Source organism: Jaculus jaculus, chromosome 5 (genome assembly GCF_020740685.1).
Source record: "Jaculus jaculus isolate mJacJac1 chromosome 5, mJacJac1.mat.Y.cur, whole genome shotgun sequence".
Taxonomy (NCBI): Eukaryota; Metazoa; Chordata; class Mammalia; order Rodentia; family Dipodidae; genus Jaculus; species Jaculus jaculus.
Genome location: NC_059106.1, coordinates 166562044 through 166580214, shown reverse-complemented (window position 1 = coordinate 166580214; position 18171 = coordinate 166562044). Strand labels below are relative to the sequence as shown.

The 18171-nt window shown below is 47.4% G+C and overlaps 1 protein-coding gene across 3 annotated transcripts; it reads left to right on the top strand.

Moving 5' to 3' along the window:
* The first annotated feature begins 3945 nt into the window (after positions 1–3945).
* On the top strand, positions 3946–17761 carry U2af1 (U2 small nuclear RNA auxiliary factor 1). 3 transcript variants are annotated; one of them, XM_045150634.1, is made up of 8 exons: positions 3946–4081; positions 8732–8819; positions 12203–12269; positions 15168–15217; positions 15333–15431; positions 16323–16456; positions 16547–16639; positions 17477–17761. In XM_045150634.1, exons 1-8 carry the CDS (start codon positions 4038–4040, stop codon positions 17619–17621), a joined length of 720 nt encoding a protein of 239 aa, XP_045006569.1. In that variant the 5' UTR covers positions 3946–4037; the 3' UTR covers positions 17622–17761. The 3 variants fall into 3 exon arrangements, with proteins under 3 accessions (XP_045006569.1, XP_045006568.1, XP_004654562.1); XM_045150633.1 differs by lacking the exon at positions 12203–12269 and adding an exon at positions 11342–11408 and having other exon boundaries at positions 4011–4081; XM_004654505.2 differs by lacking the exon at positions 3946–4081 and adding an exon at positions 11342–11408 and having other exon boundaries at positions 8746–8819.
* Positions 17762–18171: the final 410 nt, after the last annotated feature.

Below are 18171 nucleotides of genomic sequence, written 5' to 3'. Positions count from 1 at the left end.
GAGGTACGGTCTTGCTCTAGTGAAGGCTGATCTAGAATTCATTCACTATGTAGTCTCAGGCTGGCCTTGTACTCAAGGCGACCCTCCTACTCTGCCCCCAGAGTGCTGAGATTAAAAGTGTGTGTCGTCACTACACCCAGCTTACTTTTAAAAAATATTTTATTTTTAAAATAAAAATAAAATAAAATATTTTTTAAAAAATACTTAGTAGCAGAGGCCAGTAAGTTGAAAAGGAGACATAAAGGGTGGAGAAAGGAAGGGAGGAGGATACTTAATAGGTTGACATTGTATATATGTAATTACAATGATTGTAATGGGGAGGTAATATGATGGAGAATGGAATTTCAAACGGGAAAGTGTGGGGGTGGGGAGGGAGGGAATTACCATGGGATATATTTTATAATCATGGAAAATGTTAATAAAAATTAAAAAAATATATATTTTATTTTTATTTATTTGTTTATTTGGCAGAGAAAGAGAGAGAATGGGCACACCAGGGCCAGCCTCTAGCCAGTGCAAACTCCAGACACATGCACCACCTTGTGCATCTGGCTTATGTGGGTCCTTTGGCTTTGTAGGTTAAGTGCCTTGACCACTAAGCCATCTCTCCAACCCCACTTTTTTTTTTTTTAATTTTTGGTTTTTCAAGGCAGGGTTTCACACTAGCCCAGGTTGACCTGGAACTCACTATGTAGTCTCAGAGTAGTCTTAAACTCATGGCGATCCTCCTACCTCTGTCTACTGAGTTCTGGGATTAAAGGTTGTGTGCCACCACTCCTGGCTCCCACTTTTTTTTTTTTTAATTTTTTTTAATTTATTTATTTGAGAGCGATAGACACAGAAAGAAAGACAGATAGAGGGAGGGAGAGAGAATGGGCGCGCCAGGGCTTCCAGCCTCTGCAAACGAACTCCAGACACATGCACCCCCTTGTGCATCTGGCTAACGTGGGACCTGGGGAACCGAGCCTCGAACCGGGGTCCTTAGGCTTCACAGGCAAGCGCTTAACCGCTAAGCCATCTCTCCAGCCCCCACTTTTTATTTTTGACAGCATTTCAATAAGTTGCCCAGGTTGATCTTGAATTTGTGAGCCCCCTGCTTCAGCCTCCCAAGTAACTAGGACTACAGACCTGCCCAACCAGGCCCAGCTCCAGTTTTCCACTGCTGGAAAAGCCCCACTGCTACCCATCTGTCAGGGTTGTTCCAACCTCACCGATGCTTTTGAGCTCCTGGTAAGGCCAGCATTTCCATGTGCCCTCCCCACTGTGGGTAACAGGATGTGTTTGGCTTTGGTCCATGTAGTCATAGTGCAATTATACCCAAGTACAAATAAAACTTAAAAATTATGCCGGCTGCACTGACGCATGCCTTTAATCCCAGGACTTGGGAGGCAGAGGTAGGAAGATCACCATGAATTCGAGGCCAGCCTGAGACTACATAGTGAATTCCAGGTCAGCCTGAGCTAGAGTGAGACTCTACCTGGCAGAGAGAGAGAGGGGGGGGGGAGGGAGGGAGGGAGAGAGGGAGGGAGGGAGAAGAAAAGGAAAGAAAAGAAGTGTAGACAACAGACACTGCAGTGGTTACTAGGGGCACTAAGGACAGAGCCAAGACAAGGTTGGAGAGATGGTACTTGCTTACAAAGCCAGAAGACCCATATTCAACTCCCCAGTATCCACATAAAGCCAGATGCACAAGGTGGCACATGTGTCTGTAGTTTGTTTGCAGTAGCTAGAAGCCCTGGGGCACCCATTCTCTCTCTCTCTCTCTCTCTCTCTCTCTCTCTCTCTCTCTCTCTCTGCCTTTCTTTCTGAATATGACTCCCTCTCTAATAAATACATTTTAAAAAGAATGAAAGAAAGAAGGGAGGGAGGGAGGGAGGGAGGGAAGGAGGGAAGGGCGAGCCAAGAGGACAAAGAGAAGCAAAGAAGGCCAGGAATTCATAGATGAGAGTCAGAACATCTAGAGGGACTGAAGGGAGCTTACTGTCTGGGAGTCTGATACCCATAAATGCTGGAGAAGGGTGTGCTGGTTTGAATGGGAAATGAGCCCCATAGCCTCATGTGGTTGTGGATTAAGCCTCATACTGGGTCCCTAGCTGGTAGAGCCTTTGGGAGGTGGTGCCTCTCTGTAGGCCTGCCACTGGGGCAGAGCTTGGGATTTCATAATCCAGCCCACCTTGCCAGGGCTGGCTCAGCTCACTCTCATGCTACTTCCTTCATGCTGAGATGAAGATGTGACACAGGCTTCCTACTTAGGCCTGCCGTGCTTCCCCTGCCACGAAGAAACTTCTCCTGGAAACTGTAAACCAAAAAGAAACCTATTCTTCTCATGCTCCTGGTGGTTTGTCCCAGCAACATACAGATAACTACTGAACAGGTGAAGGTCTGAAGGTAGGAGGAAGAGAGAAAGAGAAATCGGGTGAAGAAAGGTGATTTTAGGGGTCTGGCAGAATGCCAGGTGGATATCTGTCTTCCCAGCTCTTTGAGTCACTTTCCTCGGTGCTGTGAGAAAACACCTGACAAGAAGAAACTTTAGGAAAGGTTGACTTTGGCTCACAGTATAGGGGATTCTCCAGGACCCACGTAAAGCCAGATGCACAGTGGTGCACGCCTCTGGAGTGCGTGTGCAGTGCCTGGAGGTTCTGGCGTGCCCATTCTGATACTCTCTTTCTCTCTCTCTCTCTCTTTCTTTCTTTCTTTCCCTCTCTCCCTCCTTCCCTCCTTCTCTCCCTCCCTCCTTCCCTCCCTCTCTCTCTCTGTCTTCTATCTCTGCTTGCAAATAAAGAAATATATATTTTTTTAATTATAAGAAGAAAATGAAAGCACACCACAGAGCATGGATGCATGCTTCTCTGAGAGTCACAGGGAAGAACTAAGACATTCCCAAGTGTGGGGATGGGCTCATTAAGGGAGAGTGGCACTTGTCTTAATATTAGCCACATGTACCATCCTGGTGGCTCTCCAGTTACATCTCAAAAAGTTGTTAAGAAACCTTCCCACCTCCCGCTTTTTTTTTTTTTTAAATTTCTCTCTCTTGTTCCCTCCGTCCAATAATTGAAATCATAGGGTAGCCCCAGAGGTGTCTAGAATGGGGTTACAATCCCATAAAGTAAAGCCAGGAGTTACTATAGTTGCACAAGGGTTTCTGGTGAGATTCCTAGAGAATTGCAGGTCAGCAGTCGTCACTTCTGCTCAGAGTCTTAGGAGAATTCAACCAGCGTCCCCCTTCTCAAATCCCCATAATTGTGCATCTGCCTTAACCTCATGTGGTGCCCTACGGCCTGGGTCTCACTTTGACAAAAGTGGGCTCCAACCATACAGGGCGGCTAGAATACTAATGAGGTGACCTGATGGGTAAGCCAAACGACCAGTGTGGGGAGGAAAGCCTCCCCAGTGAGGGATCCCAACCTTGGTCCTCTGGGACGCGTCCCAGAGAAAGTTCCTGTCTTTCAGCCACACTCGTGGACATCCTTAAAGGGGGGGGGGGGAGTTGCTCGAGAGATGGTTGAGGCGCTTGCCTGCAAAGCCTAACGACCAGGGTTCGATTCCCCAGTCCCCACATAAATCCAGTTGCACAAAGTGGCGCATGCATCTGCCTGGAGGTCCTGGTGCGTGTATTCTATCTCTCTGTTTTGTCTTCTCTCTCTGCTTGCAAATTAAAAATAAATAAAATAAAAGTGCTGCGGGACGGTTTCCGCAGAAGGGGAGAGAGCGGCGTCCTACCCGACAACAACGGGTAATGCGGGAGCCCGCGCCTCCCGCTAGCTCGCGGGCCGCACGCAACAACCCGCCGGCGCCCAGCGCGAGCCCCGGACGCCAGGCGGCGCGGGCAGGGAGCATGCGCGCCCCAGGGCCGAGGGGCGGAGCCTCCGCGCGCTGCGCCCCGCCCCGCCCCCGGCGCACGCAGCGCCGTGCCTGATTGGACAGCGCCGCCCCATCAAGGCGGGGCAGAGCGTCGTCGCGTCCGGTGACGTCTCCCGCGGGCGTCGGCAGGGTTGGGCGGCACTGGCAGCCGTGTCGGCGGCGGCGGCCGGTGGAAAATGGCGGAGTACTTGGCCTCCATCTTCGGCACCGAGAAAGACAAGTGAGTAAGGCTCGTCCGCGTGGGGGGCGGAGTGGCGGGGGGAGAATCGGGCCGCGGCGGCGGCGGCGGCGGCGGCGGCGGGAGAGCCGGGGACGCGGAGGGCCCTGGCGGGGCGGAGGGGCCGGAGCAGCGGTTCTTCCGGCCTCGCGCCGCCGCCTCGTGGGCAAATGGAGAGCGCCCCGGCCTCGCCTGGGCCTCGGCTTCCCGCGGCCCCGGGCCTCCCGCCGCTGGCGTCTGGTCGTCGGCGCGCTCCCGACCGATCCGGGCCTCTCGCGGGTGTTGTAACACGTTTTCCTGCAACTTTCGGCTTTCAGCGTCGTGTCGGACGTGCAGTGGCGCCAGCCTCCACCCCAGTGTTTAAGCGCTGGGTCTTTTAGGGTCCTCGTTAACTGGAGTTCTGTCCTCGGACGTGAAGGTGTGCAGACGGCTGGGTTAGCTGTCCACCCTGCCTTAGAACCCTTCAGGATGCCTTCCAGTAGAAGAGTGTTGTGCTGTTGGGTGGATTTTTTTTTTTATTTTAATCTTCCCCTTTTAAAGAAAAAAAAAACACGTTGCATGCCTTCCTCGGATTTTTAGGTTCAAATTAAAAAAAAAAACTTAATTTCACTTGTTTGGTACCTTTTGGCACGTATTTATTTCCAGTGTGTTGGTTGAAGTTTAGGTTAAAGGAAATGTCTTCAGGCACATTGAAGGATAATTCCTACTTTGAAAAACCTTAAAGGCTAAGCGTCTAGCTTAATCTACTCTGAGTAAGTTGTCACCACCTTGGTGTTCTTGAGTCCCATGCAAGGTTTATAAAAATAATCTGTAATGGTAAGCCCCCGTATTTGCCAATAGATAACATTTTTAATGTCGTTTTCTCAAACAGTTGAAAATGTTCTGTTTTCAGAATGGAGGCTGCCCAGTCAGCCCTCTTCTTGGTACAGATAGAATCTCCTGTGTTTGAAAGAGGGAATGTGTATTTTTTTTAAACACATATATCGGCAGTCACCCATTCTTAGAAACATTTAGTGTTCAGTTCTTGCCCAAGGAACTCATGGAGGGAGGGGAGGTGCTGTGTTAAGAATGATAAAAAATGCATTAACACCCTTTAAATGCTGTAGGAGAGCATACATCGTAAATGTTGAGGTCACCAGAGGTGGGGGGGGGGGCTTGAGAGAGCAGGGAATGAGTAGGCCAGTTTTGCCAGAAAGAATGGTTCTCGTGCATTAAATCTGGAGAGCTTACGTGAGCGGAGCCAGGGCCACCACATCTGTGTGTAGTGACTGTCCTGTGAAAGGCCATCTCAGCAAAATTCTCATTATGAAGGCTCATTCCAAGAGCATTTATAGTGCTGCTATAGATAACCTCTTTAACTTATCAGGAAGAACTGAAGAAGTCCTAATGACAATTCAGAGGTGTTTTTTTTTGTTTTTGTTTTTTTTTTTTTTGAGGCAGGATCTCATGCTAACTGGTGCTGACCTGGAGTTCAGTATGTAGTCTTGGGCTGGCTTGGAACTTTTGTTGTTGTTTTTTGAGGCAAGCCCAACTGACTGGCCTTTTTAAAAAGTATTTTATTTTAAAGAGAGGCAGAGAATGGATGCACCAGGGCTTCTAGCCACTGTAAATGAACTCCAGACACATGCGCCACTTTGTGCATCTGGCCTTACATGGGTACTGGAGAATTAAACCTGGGTCCTTAGGTTTTGCAGCCACTGCCTTAACTGCTAAGCCATGTCTCCAGCCACCCCCCTTTTGTGAGAAATAATTGGCAAGTTAGGGCCTCCAGCCACTATAATCAAACTCCAGATGCATACATTGCCTTGTGCATCTGTCTTACATGGGATCTGGGGAGTCGAACATGGATCCTTAGACTTCACTGGCAAGCATCTTAATGGCTAAGCCATCTTTCCAGCCCTCAATTTTTTTTTTAACATTTATTTATTAGAGAGAGAAAGAGGCAGATAGAATAGGTGCCTCAGGGCCTCCAGCCAGTGCAGATGAACTCCAGATACATGCACCGTCGTGTGCATCTGGCTTATGTGGGCACTGGGGATTTGAACCTGGGTCCTTAGGCTTTGCAGATAAGCACCTTAACAACTAAGCGATCTCTCCAGCCCTCACCTTTTTTTTTTTTTAAAAGCAAAAAGAGAGACAGAATGGGTGCACCAAAGCCTCCAGCCATTGCAGACGGACTCCAGTTGTATTTGTGTGAGTCATGAGTGTAGGTCCCCAGGGCCTCTTGCCACTGTGAAGGAGCAGAGGAACTCCAGATGCATGCACCACTTTGTGCACCTGGATTATTTTTGTTGTTCTGGTTTTTCAAGGTAGAATCTCAACCCTGGGCTGACCTGGAATTTACTATGTAGTCTCAGGGTGGCCTTGAACTCATGGTGATCCTCCTACCTCTGCCTCCCAAGTTCTGGAATTAAAGGCATGCGCCACCACGCCTGGCAGAGAGAGAGTGCACCTGTGAGAGAGTATCTGGCTCTTTAATCTAGGTTACGTAAGTCCTTATTTCAAGCGTATAAAGGGTTTTAACTTCTAAGAAACAAAATCATCCCCCAAAATATGTGTAATGGTGCCTGTTAACCTTGAAGTAAAAGGTCAGTATTTTCCAATTTAAACTAGGTAATGAATATTCTCAATCCAGTTTTTCTAGTAGTGAACCAACCTTTTTTCTTGCATCTATTCATTTTATCTCAGTAGCTCAAATAACTGGCTGAAGCAAATATTTATTTATTTGAAGGTTAAGGAGGGAAAGGATGGGTGTGCCAGGGCCTCCAGCTACTGCAAACTCTAGATGCATGCGCCACCTTGTGCATCTGGCTTACTTGGGTCTTTTGGCTTTGCAGGCGAGTGCCTTAACCACTAAGCCATTCCTCCAGCCCTTTATTCTTTTTGTTGCTTTGGGATTCCCCCTCCCCCCCCCCAAGGTAGTTTCACTGTAACACAGGCTGTCCTGGAACTTATCTGTAGTCTCAGGTTAACCTCAAACTTACAATGATCTTCTCCCTTTGCCTCCCTAGTGCTAGGATTGAAGGTGTGCCCCACAATGCCTACCCACCACTGCCACACAGGCCTGATCTGGTTCTTGAGAATATCTGAACAGGCCGGGCATGGTGGCACACACCTTTAATACTAGCCCTCAGGAGGCAGAGGTGGGATGATCACTCTTAAGTTTGAGGCCACCCTGAGACTACATAGTAGATTCCAGGTCAGCCTGAGCTAGAGTGAGACCCTACCTTGGGGAAAGAAAAAAAAAGAGAGGGAGAATATCTGAACAGTAGTGAGGAGTTGCTTTGCATAGACGAAAAGTGCTCTTGGGTATTTCCCAAGATATGCTACGTCTCTTAGTGGCCCCTGTTTGCCTCAGACCTGTTTGGAAATTTCCTGTTGGTCTGAGGTCTGATAAATGTGTTCGGAGAGAAGCTGGACTTTGCTTTCTGTTTTCCTGAGATAGCGATAGCCCAGTGAATAAAGCACACATGTCACTGTCAGGTCTTGGAACTGTGCCAGGTTGTCATTTTCCTCATTACAGGTGATACCTCAGACAAAGAGCAGTGGAGCAACCTGCTGGCCTGGGACCCAGCTTGTGGTCAGGGTCTTATTCCGGCAGACACTGCTGGCATCCTCAAGAGAATTTCATAAGGAAATAAAGAGAACGTCTGTAGTTCAGGTTAGGTTTGGCTTGCATTTAAGGAAAAAAAAAAAAAACAGCAAAGGAAGTATGCATTAAAAGTGGAGGGTGGACTGGAGAGATGGCTTAGAAGTTAAGGCGCTGGCCTGCAAAGCCAAAGGATTGCAGTTCAATTCCCCAGGACCCACGTAAACCAGATGCACAAGATGGTGCATGTGTCTGGTGTTCGTTTGTAGTGGCTGGAGGTCCTGGCATGCCCATTCTCCCCCCTCTCCTTTTTCTCTATCTGCTTCTTTAACTCGCTTGCTCTCAAAATTAAAATAAAAAGAGGCATGGTGGTCCTCCCTTTCATCCCAGTACTTGTGATGCTGGAGTAGAAGGATAACCGTGAGTTCTAGGTCAACATGCGAAAAGTAGAGGGTGAAGCTAGGCGTGGTGTTCCATGTTTAATCCCACCTCTTGGAAAGCTCAGGTAGGATATCCGTGAGTTCTAGGTCAGCCCAGGCTACAGAGTGAGTTCCAGGTTGCCTGGGCTAGGGTGGGACTCTGCCTTAAAATTTAGAGGTTGGGCTTGGCTGTTAAAGGCCCTTCCTTGCAAAGCCTGCCAGCTCAGGTTCAGTTTCCCAGCACTAGTGAAGGGGGTTTGGATGAGGACGAATCAGGTTAAATGAGTGGTTTTTGTTTGAAAAGTAGCAAGTTTAGCTGGGCATGGTGGCACACACCTTTAATCCCAGTGCTAGGGAGGCAAGGGTAGGAGAATTGCCGTGAGTTCGAGGCCACCCTGAGAATACAAAGTGAATTCCAGGTCAGCCTGGGCTAGAGTGAGACTCTACCTCAAAAAACCAAAAAGTAGCAAGTTTATAGAGGAGTTTGTACATAGTACCCTAAAATGCTCCTGAAGAAGGTGATAGCAGTAAAAACGCCTGTGCTACTGGTGATGTTAAGGGAAAGTAGTTTAGAAGTGTGTCATGCTAGTGACATTCCCATCTGATGCCTTCCCAGAAAATAATCAGTTCTCATTTCCCTTACAGAGTCAACTGTTCATTTTATTTCAAAATTGGAGCATGTCGTCATGGAGACAGATGTTCTCGGTTGCACAATAAACCGACCTTTAGCCAGGTTTGTTTTTTCTTTTCATTTTCATGTAAATTATGAAAACTTCATATACTTTCATATCAGGTGGTTAGTATTTCCACATACATAGCAAGTCATTTTTCCTCTACTTTTATTTTGCCTTTTTGTTATGTTCTTTTTCAATTAGAATGAGGTAAAAGACGCCTCGGTGGGAGTTCCCTTCCCTGTTTAGTCATTAGAGTAACTTTTAAGAGCAAGTATTGAATATTTGAATGTTGGCTGCAACTGAAGTTCACTGCACTATCCTCCTAACCCATAGACATGGGTTGAGGCCTGCCCTGCCAGCAGTGAGGGCTCCTCTTTTTCCAGGTACCAGTGGCTGCAAAGTGGGCTTTCTGCTCTTAGCTCTCTCTGGGCACTGGAGGGTTAGAGCTACTGGACAAGGGATGCTGGCTTGGCTATCTGTTGTGCTATGCTGCCGAGAGTCTTTAGTACCCCAGGGGTGGTGCCACATTCATCCCCCAGGTGAAGCCAACAGTAAATTGCAGTACCTGGTGGAAATTTTGTAATGAAACTGGGAGCTAGAAGATGGGCACAAGCTGCTGGGAGCAGGTCTCTTTAGAAGAGATGCCTGTCTCCTAGTGTTCAAGTCAGCCCTGAGTTCAGCTCAGTCCCAAACTGTATGTAGTGTTGGTTTTTTTGTTTGTTCAGGTCTGCCCTGAGTTAAACTCAGTCCCAAATTGTTTGTTTGGTTTTTGGTTTGGGCTAATTGAAGAAAAGACAGGGGTCTAAGTTCTGCACCAGCTAGACAGTGAATTAAGGAAGAAGGCTTCTGTAGTAGCAGAAAACTTGCCACCCAGTAACTATGAGAGGTGTGAGGTTAAAGGTCTACACTGAGGCTGCTGAATTCTTCCATCAGCTCTGCTGCCTTTAAGGACGGATGGTTCTGTCCTTCTCACAGATGCGTCATGTTTTTCTGTAAGACTTAAGAAAGCTATTCAATGGATAGAAAGGAGCTGGAAGAAAGCACAGTATTTTAGATTTTATGCCCCTGGAATAAATACGTCACAGCATACTGTTTTGGAGGAAAAACAATGAGGGCTTTTCTTCTCAATTATTCCCAGTTACCAAGCGGTTTGTGTAACAAGGATCCAACTCTAACCATCCTGAACTTGGTCTTGTTTCTCTTTATGAATTTGAAGAGAACTTGTTTTAAACTTTCTCTTATGTTGGCTGACTTAGGAACTTAATCTTCTACCTGACCCAGTGGTCACAGACCAGGCAGTAACTAAGTGGCCTCAGTGGCTGCCTCGGTCTTTGAGGGGTACTCGCAGTCATGCATGGGGGTGGGGGACTGTTCTCCGTAATGAGAGCACTTCCTCCGAGCCCCAGGTCACCTAAGGAGGTTCAGTGACGTTAATTTGAATACTGTTGAGCTGGAACAAGGGGAGGGGACTTACATTTAAAACATGACGGGCTCATTAGTGTATGTTAACTTCATTCGCACCTTACTTTGTCTCTGCAGTTGCCTAATTGGTTGGTTAGAGGCGATACTAGCCACCTGGTTTGCTGCCTTATTCCTTTCCTACATAACCAGTCCCTGCTTGGCAGCTGTTCTGGGGTCTGTGTTGCTTAGTAGCCAGCACCCACTTAGCTTGATGCCATTCTCCCCCCAGTGAGCCCAGTCTCTGAAGCCTCCCTCACGCCACCCCTCTAAGCAGAGCTGACCAGGTCTGCAAAACGCTTACAAACTGTCCTTTAAACCATGATGTTGAGTCTGACCATTGATTTTTCTGAATTGTGTGGTGTATTGGTTCAGCTTGTACATCTCTAGCATAACTCAGGGTGGGTTTCTTTGTAAGCTTACAGTGATGTGGGCATTACGATTCATGTAATGTATTAGCTTACTAACTTAAACATGGTTTGTTTTTTCAGACAACTTGATTTTAAGAAGAACGGTACAGTTTAAGGTTTCAAGTCTGCCTGATCCAGTTTAAAGCACAAGGGCTAAAAGGATTTTTTTTCCTTAAAAGGAGGATCGGAAAAGAGCAAATGTTTTAACTATTGTATTATGTAAACAGAGATCCCACCAAGAAAGTGTAAATAAGAGTCAGGTATCCATGACAACTGGTGTGCCTGTTTTGCTAAGAGACCAGAGAACTCGATGTACTGCATACAGTTGAGTTATGCATTTGCTTAAGAAAAATAATTTTGTGTGGGGAATATGATTATAACATGAATTTTTCAACTGGTGTCTGCTGGCTTGAAGTACAAGAAATGTTAGAGTTCTGTTATCTTGTATTAAAGCACTTCACTATTGATAATGGGGCCACTCAAAACAACAGTTACAGTGTCTTCTTGGTTGCTGGCTGACTTGACCCAAGTCACTGCTCAAACTCTGTTTTCATAATATGATGGTTTTGGTATACTCTGCACAAGACAGTGTCTGACTTGCGGGAAGAACAGCAAACGTTTAGCCATTTGCAAACAAGTTGTCTCTTTGCAATTGTCTAATGTATGCACAGCAGCCAGTAGAATTCCCCTTTTTATTTTTTTTTTCCCCGCAGACCATCTTGATTCAAAACATCTATCGTAATCCCCAAAACAGTGCACAGACGGCTGACGGCTCACACTGTAAGTCCCACAGTTGGAGAAATTTTTTTCAAACAATGGTGTTCAAGAGCCCACTCTTAATTGAGACATAACGTTGGCTCTGAGCTGCTGACATAGAGCTGTTGCAAACAGGACAAGGTGCTGGAGCTGCGTGGCGCACACAGCCAGAACTTGACATGGGCCACGTTCAGGAGGCTCTTCTAGGGAGGTCACTGGCCGGCCTCTCCTGTTGACTGACATTTGTCATGAGAGTGGCCGTCCACATGATAATGGTTTTAACCTGAGTAGCCAATCATTGGTCTTTACAGTGACTGAACCCTGGCCTTTCTTAAGTTCTTTCTGTAAAGTTAACAATGGTAGGAATTTTGAGGAGTCAATAAGGTAAGTTTTCCAGTAAATACGGGTTTTATTTCACCATTATAATTTTTCCTTTAGGAAGTGGAGATTTCATGACATGAAATTATTGTATTTCTCATACAGCATTTTTTTATCCATTTCTAGAAACACGTTTCTGTCTCAGTTCATTAAGGTTTCTCTCTCAACTAAGAGCTTGGTAGTCACATGGCCAGTCATTGCCACTCTTGCTGGGCTGGCGTGTGGAAGAGGAAGTTGCTTTGCTGTAAGCAGAAGTGCAGTACTGACATCTCATGAGATCTCACACTTTGCAGTGTTAGGGTAGTTCAAGACAGCCACCAACTAAGGAAATAACCTGCTCTCTTTTCAGCACTCTGGACTGAAGTGATCGCCACAGGCAGCCGGTTAAGTGTGTACATTTAATTTTCCATAATATAAAGTTGTTGCGTTTTGTATTTCAGACCATTGCCCTCTTGAACATTTACCGTAACCCTCAAAACTCTTCCCAGTCTGCTGACGGTTTGCGCTGTAAGTTCATACAAGTTCCTTCCCTGGTTCCCTGGGCTTACGTGTCAGAGCTCAGTGTCCACTCCACCTGGCCCGCTGTGCTAGTGTCAAGAGCTGCGTCCACTAGAGGTGCAGGAGCTGTTGCCCCACTGGCCTTTGCTGGAGATCTTAGCTCCTGCCCTTAGTCAAAGGATGGCAGTGACTGGCGAGGCGCCTTTGAAACACTTCGGACCTGCTGCTCTTTCCTCCCTTCACACTTGGACCGTCACCCTGGGATGCACTGGGATTGAGTTTGAGTTCTGTTCTTCCCTCTGAAGAGCAGCAGCATCTGAATGTTTCTCACTTCTGGAATTCTATAATGCCAAATGCTGTAAATTTTTCAGGTCTTATCTTTCACTAGTCTCATTACCATAGGCTTCAATTCAGAAGTCAGGCTCTAGTTGTTCCAGCCACACCGTGCAGTCATGCTAAAGTCAGGTGGGCACTTGGCAGAGGAGGTGCCTGGTGTTAATCTACCTGCTTTTCAGAGATAAATAGCTTTAGGACTAGCTTGCTACACCTTGGAAACAGGGTATCTGGTGGGGAAGCAGATCTTAAGTGGCATCAGTACACATTACTGATTTCTTCCTGTACTGGAGAAAAACTTTGTTTAGGGAATGTACGTGTTTATGGAGTAGAGTTCTTAGACCAGAAATGGAATCTTTATAACTGTCCAGCAGTAGGTCACTGGAATGCAGTCATGGTGGAGAAATTGAAACGAATGCCTGGACTCTTGTTAAAAATGAGGAGTCTAGCCCAAGGGTTGGAGATCTCACTGGATTGTTTTAAAGCAGTGAACAGTGTAGTACTGTTGGATAGCCCTACTTGCTAAATTGAGTGTGCCTTTAACTGGAACCCCTCCATCCATAGGGCAACCTACCCTGGGTAAAAGGTCCCAGGGCCACCACCCTCCTGAGCCAGCTCTAGGCTGGAAGGCCTTGGGTCCACACGTTGTGGGGTGGGGTTTTCTTGTAGGATTTTACCTGCTGAGATGCTAAATGCTCTGCGATGCTAACACTGACCTGACAGTGGAGGTGCCTCCTGAATCCCGTTGTGATCAAAAATCACTTGGTTTTTTCAGAAGTAAGGTCAATAGGTGGAAGAAGTGTTTCTGTGTGGATCTATTAAATACTGTTTGTTGGTAACCCAGCCCTGAGGTATCAACAGCTGAAAACCAGTGATGGGCACCGTGATGATGAACTCAGCCTGGCTGCGGGCTGGGCTGTACTGTACGTGGGATGTGGGAGTAGTTCTCTCTCTGTCTTCATTTGCCATTCACGGCACTTTTTCTCTTTCGGCATATATTATAAATTGAAAGTTCGACTATCCTAAATCTTCCAGTTCTGGGGACCAGATTGTACAAGTTAAATTAATTCTGCATTTTTAGAAAAAAATTAGCTGCTTAAGTAAGACCACTGGCTCGTTTAAATACCTTTTCGTGTATAGAAGAATAAGCTTTATATGCATGGATTAAAGTTAATGTAAATCCCAGTTTAAGATACTGTTTCTGTAAGAAAACTGGTTATTAAAATGTATTGAAGGGCTGGGGAGATAGCTCAGTGGTGAAAAGCATTTGCAAAGCCTGCCAGCCAAGGTTTGGTTCCCAAGCACCCATATAAAGCCAGATACAAAAAGTGGCACAAGCCGGCTATGGTGGTACACACCTTTAATCCCAGCACTTGGGAGGCAGAGATAGGAGGATCCGTCATGAGTTCAAGGCCGCCCTGAGACTACATAGTGAATTCCAGGTCAGCCGGGCTAGAGCAAGAAAAAATAAACCTTTAAAATCACAGGGAAAAAAAAAGTGGCACAAGCATTAAAATAATATCACCAAAACTTTCTCAAAGCTACTGAACCTTCTGGTGTGGAAGCAGTGAGTTTTAGTTGTTAAAGTCTGCCCTGGGGAATGGGCTTCTCTTGGCCAGCGTTTCTGCTGTCTGTACCCTGGTTTCTACGTGGGAACAGAGGTATGCTCCTGACCACTGACTTGGACAGCTTGGTGTGGTGGTGAGCTGGCTACCATAAGCAGCTGTTGCCTAATTCATTCAGTAAATTGAGTTTTAAGGCAAACTAATTTCCTGGAAATTCAGCACTAAAACAGCCCCTGATATGTTTAAAAGGGAACTTCAATCATTATCAGAATCAAAACCAAGTTAGCTCTGAGTTTCAGGTATCATAAAGGTTGGGACAGTGTGTCATGCTAGCCCGGGCTGGCCTCAAGTTTGCGTGAGCTCAGAGGCAGCCCGTGTCTAGTCAGATGTCTTGGTGTGGTGCACCAAGAGGCTTGTGGGCTCATCTTTTTCAGGAATGTGGCTCCCTAAAACTAACAGTGACATAGCCACAAATCCCCTGGGCTTGACTGTTGACACCCCAGCTTTGAGAGTTCTCTAATTTAGGTTAAAAGAACTTAGAATTTGAAGTGTTGGTCCTGGTAATTGTTCTCCTCAGTGTCTTGCTTACTAAGTTTTAATCCCACCAGGAAGAATTTTGTAGCTTTCTGTGGCTGGTGTGTATAGGGACCGGTTAGCTCTTACCATGCAGGTCTCAGCTTCCACCTCAACCTAATGACGGGAAAGTCAGTGCTTGCTTGGCCTCGATTCTAAATTCTAAGGAAGAAAATTTTAAAAGAGTCAACTTTTCCTCACACTTTCTGAAAATGTGGGCCTGTTGATGCTAAAACTGGTTGTGATTTTAGTAGCCAGAATGGAAACTGGTGGGGCATGTTAAAGTCTCAGCAACTCCAGATCATGAACAGGCGGTGCTCCTGTAGTGTGCCGCTCTGGCCTGCCATCCTCTAGACAGTCTGAGTCACCGTAGCGCTGAGCGTGAGGACAGGCGCGCTGGCTGCCGGGCTCTCACCAGCCAGCTCTCTCGTTGCAGGTGCCGTGAGCGACGTGGAGATGCAGGAGCACTACGACGAGTTCTTCGAGGTGAGCGGGCGCCGCCGGGTCAGCAGGGTGGCACCGGGGTGGGTGGGGAGCAGCTGTGAGTTGATTTTGGTGACACTTGGTCCCCTTGGCTGTGCTAACAGTGCTCTCCCTTCAGGAGGTCTTCACGGAGATGGAAGAAAAGTACGGGGAGGTCGAGGAGATGAACGTCTGTGATAACCTGGGAGATCACCTAGTGGGGAACGTGTATGTCAAGGTAAAAACGAGGTGGTGGGCGGAATGGGTGCCTGGGCCTGTCAGCCTGGCCCTTGGGTGTCATGACTCAGCTCAATCCAAGCTGTGGCTGGGTGCAGGTGCTGCAGCCCCGCCCCTGCCCGCAGTGTTGGCAGGCGGCCGCCTCGGGGGTCTGTGAAGTTGTAACAGGTGTGAGAGCTGCTGGACTAGGAACAAAGTCTGTATGTTGTCTTTTACTTTTTGTTCAAATCCATTGGGTAAATATTTGCCATGTTTGCTCCTAACCTTTTGAATTTGGAAAAGGAGATGGGGGCTGGAGATGTGGCTTAGCTATTCAGGCACTTGCCCACAAAGCCAAAGGACCTAGGTTTGATTCCCCGGGAGCCATGTAAACGAGATACCCAAGGTGGTGCATGCATCTGGAGTTTGTTTGCAGCACCTAAAGGCTTTGGTGCATGTGCTGTTCTCCCTCCTCTCTCTCATAAATAAATAATAAAAATTTTAAAAAGGAAAGGAAAGGGGGGATGGAGTGGGCCGGTGGGTAAAGGCACGCTTTCTAGCAAAGCCTAATTGCTCAGGCTCAATTCTCCAGTACCCACGTACTGCACGTGCACAAAGTGGCACATGTGTCTGGATTCCATACGCAGTCACAGGAGGCCCTCGCATCCATCATTCTTCAGTCTGTCTATCTGTGTCTGTCTCACTCGTAGATTGATGGACTTAGTGATTTTGAGATGGGAAGCAACTTTTAGCACGTGTTTAGATTATGGTAAGGTTACTCCAAATTATAAAAAGGAATGGGACGATGGATTTTTGGATCTACGACCCACTCTACCACAGTCGCTCCAACACATGACGGATGAATGCTTGAAAGCCAGTGGTGACTGCTTTTGGCTTGCCTTTGCCTTTCCAGTTTCGCCGCGAGGAGGATGCGGAGAAGGCTGTGATTGACTTGAACAACCGTTGGTTTAATGGGCAGCCCATCCATGCAGAGCTGTCCCCGGTGACCGACTTCAGGGAAGCCTGCTGCCGCCAGTATGAGATGGGGTGAGTGTGGGGAGGGCGTGCAGTGGGCGCTCGGTACCAGACCACAGCTTGCTGTGTGCAGTGTGATGAGCGTCTGGTTCTGACCCACAGAGAGTGCACGCGAGGAGGCTTCTGCAACTTCATGCATCTGAAGCCCATCTCCAGAGAGCTGCGGCGGGAGCTGTACGGACGCCGTCGCAAGAAGTGAGTGCTCCTGGGTGTGCAGTGTAAAGCACGCGCTGCTTAAGCCTGCTGTGTTGCTCCAGATACAGTGTGCTTAGGGGAGAAGACTGTGCCCACCTGCATGGATAGATAGCACCTGCATCTGTTTCCATGTGGAGTTGGACCCCCAAAGCCACGTGAGGGCTCTGCTCTGTGTGAGCCCCCAAGTGGGGTGTGTGCGGTGCTTCATGCTCCAGTACTGCATGTCTGCTGGGGGTTCTGCTAGTCTCTTTGAAGGGTTGTCTGTTTTTGCCTTGAAGGGGCATCAGTGGCACCTTTTTCCCATGTACCACTGGCAGATTTGGGCACTGCTCTGTGGTATATCGACCAAGAGGAGGAAGCCAGGCTTTCAGGATGACTCAGGAGCAGCATGGTGGTTACCTGGATTTTCATCCTCTGCATCTTGTCTCCCTCTCCTTTTAAACATGGGTCTGGAGGTGGACATTACTGGAGCTGCTTTCGTTTTCAATAAGAAGCAACTCTTCCCGCATTTTTTCCCACCGGGGAATGGGCGGGGGAGGGACAGGTGTGCACATGTGTTTGTATCAGGGTGTTTCCATGCTGCTAGTGAGACCAGGGACTTGCTTGTGCTACCCAGCACTCTTGACCAGACCGTATCCCAGCCCCTGTTGGTTTTGTGCTATTCCCTATTATTCCATAGAATCTGGAAGGTGCCATGCATGTTAGACCTGACTGTCAGGGAAAGAATACCTGCCAACATGCAGCTGTGTCTCCCACTTAGGGGCAGTGAGCATTACCTCTCCCTCCAGCAGCCATCAGGAAGTGGTTCTGATGCTTGTTTCTTGTCCTTGACTTCAGGCATAGATCCAGGTCCCGATCTCGCGAGCGGCGCTCTCGATCCAGAGACCGTGGTCGTGGTGGTGGTGGCGGCGGTGGAGGTGGTGGAGGACGGGAGCGCGACAGAAGGCGGTCAAGAGATCGGGAAAGATCTGGGCGATTCTGAGCCATGTCATTTTTACCGTATGTCTGCTAGGAAGTGTTGTAGTTGATTGACCAAACCAGTTCATAATGGGAATTTTTTTTAAAAAACAACAAAAAAAAACAAAAGATGGGTTTCTGAATAAAATTTGTAGTGATACAGTGTTCTTGCTGTAACTTATTTCTCATGGAAAGTCTGCATGTGTCTGTAAAGATCAATATTCACCTCTCACTTTGGGGTAGAAATGAAACTTTTTAAACTTATGGGTACAGAATAAAACGTAGCAAGTGAAGAAAAGTCCACATGGGAACAATCAGCTTTTACTACAAGTACATTACTACAAGTACATTACTGAGTGTCCCAAGGCCTGTGGGGTTTCTTTCCTTAGCAGCTAGTTAGCCAAGTGTCCAGCTACCAGCCCTTTGAACACCCAGTGTCAGACCACACAGACAGATGCTCAAGAGAGCCCCTGCCCCACTTAGAGAAAGGTCTGTTCCTGTACATGAGCTGGAAGTAGAAAGGTATAGCAGCAACCTTGTTGCTATAACAAAAGACCTGACCAGAAGCAGCCATG